We start from the raw sequence: 13,420 nt of genomic DNA on the forward strand, positions 1-13,420 counted from the left end.
AATGTAACTGAACGGTATGTATTAATAACCGGAAGTGAGTGATGTTTCTCTTTTTGCAAGCATATAATTAGCTCTCACAGTATATTTATGTAAATTAAGGTCTTTGGTTAACGAATTAGTCAGGGATTTTCATGGCAACTTGCAAGTTTCTCTGATAAACCCAAGATTCGTGTGTCAAGTTCATGTTTAGAAAAACAGACAAGCACAAAAATAATATAGTAAATAAGAAGGATTCTAAGTTCATTTGTACTAACAGATTAACATGCTAGAGCGGGTAAATGCTAATTCCAGTGGTAAAGCCACTGATTAGGACAGTAAAATGATCAATCATTACTAATGGGAAATGCAGCATGCTTCCAGCCAGGGATACTCTTCTGTCTTCTCCCATGGCCATGAATTAATAGTATTACTTTGATAAGTCACAACTAGGTATGAAGGGAGCACCATTCGTAAGTCAAAAGGTGATAGAGGCGTGTGCATTAGTAAAAATCCGTTATTTTGACACCTTTCTGCGCCAGCATATGCTTCAGCCAGCCCTTTATTGCTCTGCCCGAACAACTTGAAGCCAACCACCCGACTGACATATGCCAGGATTAGTTCCTCCTCTTCCTTGACGGTTTTCCCTCCAGGTGAACGCTTAAAAGAATAAACAGAAACACAAATTAAGGCATTTCACACAAACGGAAATTAAACATTATTCATTCATTGATCTGATTACTAAATACGGATGAAAAATAAATCTGTACCACCTGCCTAGTTTTTGCTTGAAGCCTTGAACTCAAACCCATATCCACGATCAAGAACCCAAATTAACTTGGCTCAACTGTTCTTGACCCTTAAAATGGGAATTGTAGTCAAGTTTGGGGTTCGACTTCATCAGCAAATTGCAGTCAAGTAGTCTGAGAAATCAATGTCTGGATTCGTTTTATCTTGTGCCGGAAAGATGACAGCCGAAGACAATAAGTTCAGTGGGCCTAATTGGCAATTATATTCTCCAATCGCTAGCAGTGTTTTAATTTTGAACCATGCTTGCACCCATGAAATTTTTATTCTTCAATAGAGGTATAGTTTTAAATTTATTTTTTTGATGGAGTATTTATGCCAAATTAATGCCATATCATATTTTTTATTTTTTATTTTTTTAATGCATCTAAATTTTCACAAAAGAAATACATGATAATTTTAAATTTGTCTAAATAATGGGTTTTTGCAAACATGTTTAATTCTATGGAATGAAAGATTACCAGTGAAAAGCAATGAAAAGTAAGACAAAAAATACGACGGCATTATTAACTAAAATAAATGCTATGTTTTTTTTTTTTTTTTTGACTTTTTTTCTCTCACAAATTTTATTCTCCAATCACGACACGTAATAAACATGAGAATAATCTGGGTGAATTTTCATTTATGTACTTAATTGCTTTTTTTTTTTTTTTCTACTTTGAATTTAAACTTTTAAACTCCTCATCCATGTATTTAACTTTTTTTTTTTTTTTGGATTCATTGTGTATTTATTATCATGGATAATTAGATATATTGTAAAAAAAAAGAGTGATTAACACACACGATTGACATGAGTTTTGCATGCAATCTATCATTCTAGTCTTTTTCAAGGTAAATGGCTTTATTAGTTTGTATCTACCTCCAAGTGCTTGTAGTTATTCCTTAAAGAATATGTATATTGGTTAGTAATCATTCTTAAATATGCTTAATTATTAATGGTTAAATTCTTTTTGTTCTCGAGATAAAAATTATTTGATTCATGCCTTTGTTTGATGTTTTCAAGGTTTTCAAGATATCCAAGAAGATTCCTATTCAAAATTAGTGAACGGAATGATAATCAAGTAGCTTTAATGAGCTATTGTATTATTTTTCTTTCCAAAACATGAGCCTCATCATTTTGTAGTTTCATAAAAGTTTTATGATTTGACATGATTTGTTTAGAAGCAACAAGAACAAATATGATCTAAATTTTTTGAGCTTACATAATTATCTACTTTCCATGAATCAACTACAAATATGTGTTTATTTCAAAGAAAATGTAGTCAATGTAGTCACTGTTTAGTAATAACTATGCGTATATACAGCACCCAAAAAATTAATTACTAAACCAATTCTTTATTGGGGAATAACTACAAACACGTATAGGTATGTACAAATTAATACAGTTATTTTCCTTTTAAAGACTTGACTAATAGATTGCTTACAAAATTCACTTCACTCATGTTTGTTAATCACAAATTTCTTTACAACATATGTATATATATAATTATTCATGATTAATAGAAAAAAAATACAAAAGTTTAATTTCCAATTGACAATGACTAAAAAAAAAATAGACACATAGATGAAGAGCCCAAACCCAAAGAAAAAAAAAAAAAGAAGTAAGCACTTGATAAGAACTCATCATTTTTCCGTGTCTTGCTTTCCATTGCTTTTCATCAGAATATTTCATTCCCGTAGAATTAAACTTGTGGGCAAAAGCCATGATTTTATTTTACTTAGTAGCCTATATTTCTTTTATAAAAAATTTAGATGATTTTAAAAATTAAAAAATTAAAAAATTAAAAAATATGACATCTTTGTTAAGGAATAAAGATTTAAAAAAATCTCTTTATAGGAAAAAAATTTCCATAACGGCTTTGTAACATTATCGACTTGCATGATCAGATCCAAAACATGAATACTAAACCAAGCACAAGTGCAAAACCACAGACGAAATTAAGGCCGGGAAAGGACCGGAGTAATAAGGAAAGAAAAATCCTACTGGAGGTTTGAGCAACCACGCCAATCTTATTTCAAACTGTCGAGATTTTGGAAGAAAATGGTAATATAAGCAGGGATATAGGGGGAGTGGTGGGTCAGGTATTTCCCGAGAAGAACACTGCTAGGGACTAATATCAGACTTCCTTGTCAACATAATTTCTTGCTCTTACCAGATATAATCGGGGTCCGGTCCACTCCCAGATTTGGTAATGATTTTCCCCCCCTACTGCCAGGAATTTGAGTCTATTATAAATATCAATGAATGGAGAAATGGGTATTTGATTTTGGTCACAAAGGACCACTTCTGATAATGATACAATTGAATAATTCAGAATTTTTTTTTAATTGCTTAAACATAAAATATTTTTTAATAAACATTAAATAATAATTTAAATTTCGATTTATTACAGTCAATTGATTCATCAAAAATTTATTTCATCTAATTAAACCTTCAAACATTTTATTTTCAATCAATTTAATTCTTAATTTGATAGAAATTGATGATAGTTATTAACCAATTTCCATTTAATTAAAGGTTAATTGGACAAAAATAAAAATATGAGAATTGAGTTATTTGTAATAAAATGATAGAAGCTTAAATGATTATTTAATTTTAGTTGAGTAATTTTTTTTTATATTTAAGCTCTTTTTAATCTTATTTTTTGGGTATAAAGATGTGTTTACTTTTGAGATTTATGTACATAGAAAAAAGAAAGAAAAAACACCTAAAGAGATTGAGGTGTAACTCTAAATTTCAACAATTAGTTAATATTTTGTAGTTCTTTTTATCATTAGAAAATCTTTATATTTGCCTATAAGTTTTAAATAAATTTGCTTCTAATTTAGTAGTAGTTTTTTTCTTTTATTAACAAGTGGTTTCAGAGTTATTTGAGATGTTCAGTAATCAATTATCAATATATAATAAATTTTTTTTATATCTCTTCCATCTAAATTTAAATATGATGCATGAAATGTAGAAGTATATGATAGAATTGATAGATAATTAAGTCAGATGTTTATACAAACAAAAAGGTCTTTCTATTAGGATATTGAAATATATATGATAAATTTTGTTATGGTTCTTAAATTTTTATTCTAATTTCATTTAATCTCTTAACTTTTGAATTATTCAATTTTGAATTATTCAATTTGAGTTTTTAAAATTTTAAAATGATTTTTTTTCTATTTTTGTTGAGTTATTTTGATAACAATTGAGAGAAAAACATTAATGAGAAATGCAAAGTGAATGTTCACGGAACGTGCCATGTAATTTACAACATGAACATTACGTTGTAAATTGTAATAATTTGATGTAATAATTGGATGAAAGAATTAATATAAAGTTACTTTTAAAAAATTAGACTCAAATAAAAAAAATTGAAATAAAAGAGTAAGGACTATTAATGAAATTTACCCAAAAATAAATAGGGTACTCTAAATACACAATCAAATTTTCTCTATACACCTCTAAAATTTTCTTTCAAAAAATACTCATATATCAAATATAAATTTTAATATTCAGTAAAGATAAAAAGACCCTAAATAGCTTATACATCCAAAAGCCATATTGTATTTTTCAACAATGGATTTTCAACAGTTATATTGTATTCTCAAAAGTCTTTTTTTGAAAAAGTAATATAATTTTCAAAAATGAATTATCCAAAACAAAACACAAGTGTCGAAAAATTTATTTATGATAATTATATTATTTTCTCGAAAATAAAATTTTGAGATTTATCATATGCTCTTGAAAATCCGTTTTCGAAAATTTATTTTTGATAATATATATTTAAAAAATATATATTTAATTATAAACTTTTAATAAAAAAAAATTATGATCTCTAATATTTGTGTCATTGAAAAATATCATTAATAGATTAGTAAATTCGATAATAATAATTGTGGCTTAAAGATTAGATTGTCAAATTTGTCAATTTGTCAATAATATTGTTAGCGATAATGTTTTATAAGGTGTTTAAGCTCAGATTAACATATGTACACATATATGAGTTATCAATGTGTCCATTTTTACTTGATTAAATGTACGAATGAAAGAGATCAAGTTTTCAAGTATGCATGAAATAAAATTGTTTTTATCTTGAGCTCAGAAAACGATTTCAATTATGTCATGCATATTGAGAACATTGATTTCAATTTTATTCACACACATAATCATATAAATGGTTCATAAGTGTATAATTAAAAGTTTTTCATTAAAAATAAATTTGAACTTAAAAATTTCAAATTTTTTCTATTTACAAAAACTTTTGGGCTTTTCCAAAAAAAAAATATTTGAAAAGCTTTTAGGTTTCTCAAAAATAAATATCCAATGAATTTTGAAACTTTTCGAAAATAAATATTTAATAATTTTTAAAGTTTTTTGGGTATTATTTTTTAAAAGTTTAAAAAATTTTTGGATATTTATTTTTAAGAAGTTAAATTTTCAAAAGTGAAAAGAGAAAAATAATATGAATGAAAAATAAAAAATGAGAGTTGAGATTTATTAAATAAAAATAGAAAAATGAATTTTGAATTCGAGATATATTTAAATGTGAGATATATATATATCATTAAATGGGCATATTTAAAATTTCAAAATAAATATCAATAAAATAACTTTTATCTTTTTTAAGATAAAGATTAAAATGATATAAAACAAGACTAAAATTTTAAAGATTGCGGTTTTTCATTTAATTGAATAATAAATGTATTTTTTTAAAATTATTTTTCTTTCAGATAAAAACAAAATTATGATTTAAACTAATTTTTATGTTTTGAATTTTTTTTTCTTTTGACAAAAAAGTGAACGTGTGTAAATATACAGCAATGTCCACCGGGGAACGGCGGTGGCCACTTTTTGTCACGGGTCCGCCGGCGACTGATTTCCTTCAAAAAGATATCGAACATGGCACTATGCAACCACAACAAGCCACGTTACCCTAAACCGTAGAAAAATGTGTTGGCCTTTTGCAACGTGTCCAGCATCCTGTGGTCCCACGATTATTAAATATTAAACAGAGAATTCGTGGCTGAAACAATAGCAAAGGAGAGCTCCAGCTCCTTCTTCTTCTGTCTTCATCCTCGATCGCTCGAAGATTCTGCGCCATGGCTTCACCATCTGCTTACAGATGGCCATGGAACTCTGCTTCGACTAATTCCTCAATTAATCTGGCTAATTTTCCTTCTACTTCCTCTATTTTCTTTACGTTTCGTTTTAAACGGCTTCGGTTCGCCGCCTTTTCTTTACGCGATTCTTCTTCTGTTTCTTCAACTGATTCTCAAAGCAAGTCTGTACATGCACGCGGTTCCAGTTCAAAACCCGTTATCATCGCTGATTATGGTGAAAACAATGTCGTTTTGGCACCTTCTCCGAAGAAGCCAGAAACCCTAAATTTTGAGTATCTGTTTGGGAAGCGATACTTGTGGAAGAGGATATTGTTTGCTTCGAAGAAAGTTAGGAGCATTATTTTGCTTAATGTCGTCACTCTCATTTATGGTTAGATTTTTCTTTCATTTCATTTCCTTTATTTTTTGTTTTTATTAAATCTTTTGTTGCGAATTTACAGTAATACACCAAAATTGTTACAATTGTTTGATTATAGTTTCCTTTGGTTATCAGTAAAATGCAAAATTTTGAGGAATTAAAATTCCAAATTGCTAGAAGCAAGTTGGAACAGCGCAAACCTGAGCCTATGTAACTTAGCGGTGGAATTATGTTTAATTCACTGGCAAATGACAGTTGACAACTTTTTGCTTTGGAGTTTGCAAAGTTGATTAATCTATTGCGTAAAACTGATAATGGAGCCAGCCTTTAGACAAGGCTGGTCAATCCATTTAAGTTGTGAGTGGGAATCGTGAATAGATGATTCAAAACTTGTTCTTGAGTTTGTTTTACTGTTCATTTATTAAGAGCCCACTTAAGGTGGATAAAAATAAACATTATAGTAACTAAATGTTTTTGAAGGATATTTTCCCTTTGTGTTTGTTAGATTTTTTTTAATTTCATTTAACTTGTGGTTTTAGAGTTTTTGCTTTAATAGATTTGGGATGTAATTGTGTTTTGGTAGAATTTTTTCTTTTGATGACATAAATGTAGGAAACAAAAAGTTTCATTTGAAGCAAAGCGTTAAAAGTTTACCTTTTATTGGAAGGAAAATTTTTGCTTTCTGATATGCAATAACGAATCTCTTAAGTTTCAAACTAAACCAAGCAAAAAAGCGAAAAGCAAAAGTTGTTGCCATACAATTCCTTAGATTTAGTTGTATGACTTAATAATTACACTGGTGTGATTGCTTGCAAAATTCAAGGACTTGCAGAGGAAGAGTATCCTTGATGCACTTAGTTTGAGTACCAGCTGTTCAATTTTTGGGTCACATATTATTATTGAAATTCTTTTTTCCTTTGGTACAAGAGAGAGCAGTACGGCTCAAACCTAAGATTTCTACTTACCACTTAAGCTAAGCTCAAGTGGCTATTGAAACTTCTTTCAATGATAACCTAAGTGGGTCTGCAAAAACTTTTGAAATAGGATGCTGTCATGTGTTAAGCTTTTAGAAGACATGTTGAGTTGATTATTGAACCATATTTTTGGCAATATGAGTAAGAGTAACTAAATAATTGCTTACTGTCTAAACTCATTCCTGAATCTGGTTTACTTTCGTCTTGTAGCTAGTGATATTCCTGTTATAAAAGAGGTTGAAGCTATCATGGATCCATCAGCCTTCACGGTTGTGCGATTTATAGTGTCAGCAATACCATTCATCCCATTTGTAGTGCGAGCACGAAGTGATGTTTGCACCCGCAATGCAGGGATGGAATTGGGTATTTGGGTCAGTTTGGGATACTTAACACAGGCACTTGGACTATTAACCTCTGATGCTGGGCGTGCATCATTCTTATCTATGTTCACTGTAAGTTTCCTGAGTCCATTCTATATACATCAAAGGAAGTTGCCTGCTCTATTGGAGCACCTAAAGGTGCAATTTGGTATATTGTGGGTGAATTTTTCAGGTAATTGTGGTTCCCTTGCTTGATGGTATGTTAGGAGCTGTAGTTCCTGCCCTTACGTGGTTCGGTGCTCTTATGTCTGTCCTAGGAGTTGCAATGTTGGAATCCAGTGGCTCTCCTCCATGTGTTAGTGCTCATTTATGTTTATTATCTGTTTCTTCTTTCATTCTGCTTATCTTTGGATGGGTGACGCAAGATACAACTATATTTTGAGTTGTGTATATTATACTATATGGTTGTTTGACCTACCTTATTTATTTTGTTAAACGTTAAAAAAATATTTTTACAGGTTGGAGATTTGTTGAACTTCTTAAGTGCAGTATTTTTTGGTGTCCATATGCTAAGAACTGAGCATATTTCAAGAAGCACTAATAAAGAGAACTTCTTACCCCTCCTTGGATATGAGGTCTGAATGTTTTTTATATGTATGTTAAACATTTTAAATAATGCAATTTGTTTATCTTTGTACATGGTTTGAAAATCTTGAAGGCCCATTTAGGTATGCATTGTTGCTCTTTTGTCAACTCTTTGGTACTTTCTTGGAGGCTGGCTTGACGGAAGCTTGGAGTTCAAACCATCATCTTGGTCTTGGGCAATATCTTGGGATTCAATGTTAACATTTCCATGGATACCTGCACTTTATACAGGCATTTTCTCTACTGGATTGTGCTTATGGGTGGAGGTAAGTCTCTTAGCTTTTAGCTCTGACAGAAGAGCCACCATTTCTAACTACCTATTATGTTTCTGCAACTGCACTCAGTGGAACCTCATTGTGTTAACAACTGGCTATGCAACATCTTCCTACCATCCACTCTTGTTTTTGTTGATTGATAAGCATTGTGTTTTTTTATCAAACTACTGCAACTTACATTCTTTTTGCCTTGGTCCCTGGATCATATTCCTGCCTATGTGCATTTGTTGATTATCATTATACATGCTAAAGCCCCTATTAGTTTTACTTATTATTATTATGTCTATTTTTATGTTTAATTTTATGTTTGTTGTTGTTGTTGACTTGTTGTATTTATCATTATAAGTTTGATGACTGTATCTGGTTTTAAGTCTACCCTTTGTAAATAACCCACACCTTTCTTTCCTTTCAGTTCATCAACTAAATGTTTGCATGGTTTTCTCACTAAAGTAACTTCATTCAATTACTCAAAAACATTCATATAGATGCTGTGAGCTTGGTGCATCTCATAATTTAGGTCAAGCGATAAATATCTTATTGGGATGTTGTTCGAACTTCCAATTCTTTGGTATGAAGTAACGCACAACTTTCATCATAGCTGCTGACTAGCTGTTTGTTTTGGTGTACTCCAAATGGGGAATCATCACAACCTGAGTTTACTTGAACTGTTGTATGGTTCAATTGCCCTAGCATTTTGAACTTTTGTGTGCTTATTTATAGAAGTGACGAATTTAGTCAAAAAGGGTTGAAAAGTAACTTTAAATGCATCATTATAAGCTTTTAGCTGAGAATCCTAAATGCAAAAAAGGCATTTTCTACTTGCATGATAGTTTAGCTTTATACCTTTTCTTTTCTTCCTCACATGATACAATTATACAGCCTCCATTTATCCACTGTTTTTGTGATAAAATATTGAAACATCATTTCTCTTAACCATCATAGTCTTGCAGATGGCTGCCATGCGTGATGTATCAGCCACAGAAACAGCTATAATTTATGGGTTGGAGCCTGTTTGGGGTGCTGGTTTTGCATGGCTTCTCCTTGGTGAGAGATGGGGTGTCACTGGTTGGATTGGAGCTGCCCTTGTGCTAGGTAATGTAACTGATATCATCTGGTCACTAATCCTTTTCTATTTCCTATTTTTGGAATACCTACCTTAGTGGAGGCTAGTTTATAATCTAATCTGGAAGCGACACTGTTGTGCAAAGAGATCTGTTTTTCAGAATTTCAATATTGGTTTAGGTTCTTGAGTACAGATTAAGGCAAAGTGGAGAAATGGGGGAGGATGGAAGGAAGTGACCGTAAAAGTGGAAAGAAAATGATTTTGAGTCATGCTTGATAAGCAAGCAAATTGAGAGAAAAAAAGGAAAGATCGCCATTTTCCATCTATTTTTAACAAAAACCAGGGGAGAGAAAATAGGGGAGATATGTTAGATTGTGGGTTATGTCTTGTGAATTTGCAGTATTGTCCATCTTTTTTTTTTTAAGTTATACTTTGTCTCCACATGCAAAGGATATAATGGGTAAAATCATGTTATTTTTATTTTCTTTCCTCTCACTTTTCATCCACTTTGCCATCTTTCCTACCATGAAATAGCAGTGGAAAGATAAGATGTTAGCTTAGACTCATTAGTTTACTTGTAAATTCAATAGGGCTTATGTTATCAAGTTAGGCATCTTGCAAGTTTAAGTTGTCAAGCTTGGGAACTCGGAAGCTAGACGCATAGCTTGTGAAGCTTGGCAAATTTCAAGCTTAGAGTCTCAAGCTTGCCTTCCTTTAAATTCAGTAGAGCTTAGGTTGTCTAGCTTGAGCTTTTTGAAAAAGATCATTAGGTATAAACTGAAGAAATAATTTTGTAAGGAATACATCAAACTCTTAATAACTTTGGTAGTGTGGATTTTACCGAACCAAATAATAAACTTTTATTTGGTGTTTAGAAGTTAAGCAAGCAAAGTAAACAAAAGGTTTAACATTGTCAAGTAAAAAGACTCTATGTCATCCTTTACCAAACAAACAAGAAAAGAAGTTTTGTCTTGGCCTAAATGTAGGAAGACAAGTAAGCAAGCATGGTAACTTGGGAGGGAAGCATAGTCAGTCCAGCTAAGCCTAGGCTTTGTATAAGTTCTTAGGCTTGATTACTCAGGCTTTACTGAATTGACAGGTAGGCAAGCTTGCAAGTTGTTAGGCTTGACAACTATGGAGTTTGTATGTATGTAAACCTGGAAGCCTAAGTCTTTCTTGGCTAAAGTTTGCTAGTTTTCAAGTTTGACACTTAACACTTTATCGAATTTATTGGTAGGTAAGCTTGACACTCAAAGCTTGACAACCTAAGTCTTGAGCTTACAAGGTGCCAAGCTTGACAACCTAAGTTTTAAGCTTGTAAGGTGCCAAACTTGATAATCTAGGCTCCATTGAAGTTACAGTTAGGCAAGACTGAAAGTTTAAGTTAGCATAATGACAAGCTTGACAACTAAGTTACTAGGCTTGCAAATTACCAAACTTGACAACATGAATCTTGAACTTGCAAGTTACCAAAGCTTGATAACCTAAGTTTTGCTGAACTTACAAGTAGGTGAGCTTAAGAGTCTAAACTTGCCTTAATTAAACTTTTTAATTAGTTTGTGCTTTACAAGTTCAAGTATCACATAAGCAAAGTAAGCCGTACAAGTTTAGGTTGAGTTGATGGCCTAAGAGAATACTAAACTAATAAAATCAGGGCCAAGCTAGGAAAGCTAAACTTGAGACTTTAAACTTTAAAGTTAGGGCATTAGCTAGATGCTAGGCATGTTAACATTGTTGCTCTTCTTGTGTTTATTTAAAGTTAGTTGATCATGGGCGGCTATGAACTCCCATTAAGCATTTTCAAAATAATGGAGTGCCCAGCTTGAGAGATAGATGTGGCAAGAACTAAGAAGAGTGTTCAACCTTGTATTAATACACGTTGAGATTGTCAAGCTTGACAACTTAACAAATTTCAATCAAGATAAGCTTAAACTTTTAAGTTTCTCAACCTGAAAGCTTAGTTAGGCTTAAGCTTAAACTTAGTTCACCAGCTGTAAACTTAAAATTCTTGATTATCTCTCATCTTGGTTGTGGATTGAACCAAGTGATCAAATACTTGCTGGAGTTTTGACATACTTGTTCTCTACCGAATCATTTGCCTTGACTTTTACCAAAATATTTTACTCATCAAGTTTAACTTGTTTTTACCAAGCCTTTGCATTTTTATTTACTTGATATAATTCTTTCCTGCGTAGGCGGAAGCTTAACAGTGCAGATATTTGGATCATCATCCCCTGCTAAGTCGTGTGAAGAAAAGAGAAGTAGAAAAGTAGATCATGTAATAATTTCGGAAAAGCAAAATGGTTTTTCTGCCTCTCCAGTGATCATTAGTTCCAGGAAGGATATGCCGAAGCATTTCAAGAAGTAAGCCGCAGCTTGTCTTGTTTCTTCTCAAAATCAATGTGATGTAGTTGTACGAGCATACAGCATTGAATCACGCCTAGTTTTGAGCAGTCATGTGAGGCCTGATGCTTATTGCCTAATGTATGTATGCATTTATTTGTTTTTGGTACATAATGTATGTATATATGTTTTCATAGATTTATAGTATATATAGATAGCATGGAAGTTATGCAAATACATATATATATATATATATATATATATATGTAGCACTGAAGTTCTCAAAATTAATGATATATATATATATATATTATAGTGGAAAATTATCTTATCAAGAAATTTCGGATTTTACCAAACGGGATTAGGGTTACAGCATGCAATTTTAGGATATATTAGAAAAAAATAAAAAATATATAAATAAAGCGACGTAAAACATTTTAACTGCATGTTTGTGGGTTAGAAATGTTACTGATAATTTATAAAATAAAAAGAACATACAACCCCTTAAAATTTATGGACTCTCATTTTTGGCCAATGAAAAAATTTGCAAACGCGAAAATCGAAGCATCTACTGTTTGTTCTACTATTTTCATCTTGTATCTTCCAATCATAGATTTGCGGGGACATAGCAGAAAAGTGATCGACGTGCATATAGTATCGCCACTTACTTTTGGCGAGCTTTGATAGGACATTAAATAACGTTGCTTGGAGCGATCTAACAGCGACTGAAATTGATAAATGGTTACTCTTGGTGAATCATGTGTCAGGTGAGTAGGGGGCATTGAGATTTAGAATGCAATGGGGGACATATCGGTTGGTGCCCTAGTGGGATCCCGCAGATTTAGAATGCAATAGGGGTCGAAATATAATATTAAAGAATTGCAACAAATGTTTATAAGTCTTTAAATTTAAGTCAATTTTCATAATTTTTAATAATTAGTAAGTAGTGCGATTCATAACATGGTTTCTCTTTTTGAAAAAAAATGTTATTATTTTTCTTTTTTTTTTTAAGATTTCGCTGACGTGTATTCTCAAAGCATTCTTTAAAGTAATTATTATATATAGTAATATCTCTTAATACATTAAATTATAAATAAAGTTGTCAATTATTATATTTAATACAAAATTATTATTATAAATAGTTTATTATTTGATCTTAAAGAATATCCGAATTACGACATTAGTTAGCAAAAACTTTTGTTTTATATGAAATTGAGAAGAAGGAAAAGCTTTGGCTCTTATACTTTTCTCATCAACTTAAAATAAAATAAACATATAATTTTGGTATTTTCTATGTCATTAACATGTTAAGGAAGCTAAAACATTAGAGCAACTAGAGAAAAAAAAAAAGGAAAGTAAAGAGAAAGAGATGCAAGAATAGGGGAAATTTTTTTCTGCTTGTAAATTGTAATCGTCCATAAACGATTATTTTGGTGCATTAAACAAAGCCGAAAGGGAAAGTGAATTCTATATCTGAAGTGTGTAAACCTTTCAAACCTTAATTTTAAATTAAATTAAGTTTTATTACCTTCATGCACTTCAACATTGTG

The 13,420-nt window shown here is 31.2% G+C and overlaps 1 protein-coding gene and 1 long non-coding RNA gene across 3 annotated transcripts; one reads left to right on the top strand and one right to left on the bottom strand.

The window, feature by feature from the left end:
• Positions 1-229: 229 nt before the first annotated feature.
• LOC149520161 (uncharacterized) lies at positions 230-1,043 on the bottom strand. Its single transcript, XR_016327313.1, has 2 exons — positions 750-1,043; positions 230-636 (listed from the first exon to the last, which is right to left on the bottom strand). It is a non-coding gene; the product is annotated as an uncharacterized LOC149520161 (long non-coding RNA).
• Positions 1,044-5,482: 4,439 nt separating this feature from the next.
• On the top strand, positions 5,483-12,105 carry LOC111318054 (uncharacterized). Of its 2 annotated transcripts, none has more exons than XR_002693603.2 (7): positions 5,483-6,262; positions 7,435-7,676; positions 7,777-7,899; positions 8,063-8,179; positions 8,273-8,455; positions 9,407-9,556; positions 11,723-11,860. XR_002693603.2 is itself a non-coding variant. In XM_022920690.2 (7 exons), the coding sequence occupies exons 1-7, from the start codon at positions 5,872-5,874 to the stop codon at positions 11,893-11,895; spliced, it is 1,371 nt and encodes a 456-aa protein (XP_022776425.2). In that variant the 5' UTR covers positions 5,515-5,871; the 3' UTR covers positions 11,896-12,105. The 2 variants fall into 2 exon arrangements, 1 of the variants encoding a protein (XP_022776425.2); XM_022920690.2 differs by having other exon boundaries at positions 5,515-6,262; positions 9,415-9,556; positions 11,723-12,105.
• The last annotated feature ends 1,315 nt before the right edge of the window (positions 12,106-13,420 follow it).

This window comes from Durio zibethinus, chromosome 2, assembly GCF_047325235.1.
Source record: "Durio zibethinus cultivar Kanyao isolate XHJ-2024 chromosome 2, ASM4732523v1, whole genome shotgun sequence".
Classification (NCBI taxonomy): Eukaryota; Viridiplantae; Streptophyta; class Magnoliopsida; order Malvales; family Malvaceae; genus Durio; species Durio zibethinus.

Coding starts and splice junctions, on each gene's coding strand:
- LOC111318054 (XM_022920690.2), top strand. CDS start 5,872: ATGGCTTCACCATCTGCTTACAGATGGCCATGGAACTCTGCTTCGACT. Junction 8,180..8,272: donor TACCCCTCCTTGGATATGAG/GTCTGAATGTTT, acceptor AGGCCCATTTAG/GTATGCATTGTTGCTCTTTT. Junction 9,557..11,722: donor TGGAGCTGCCCTTGTGCTAG/GTAATGTAACTG, acceptor TTTCCTGCGTAG/GCGGAAGCTTAACAGTGCAG.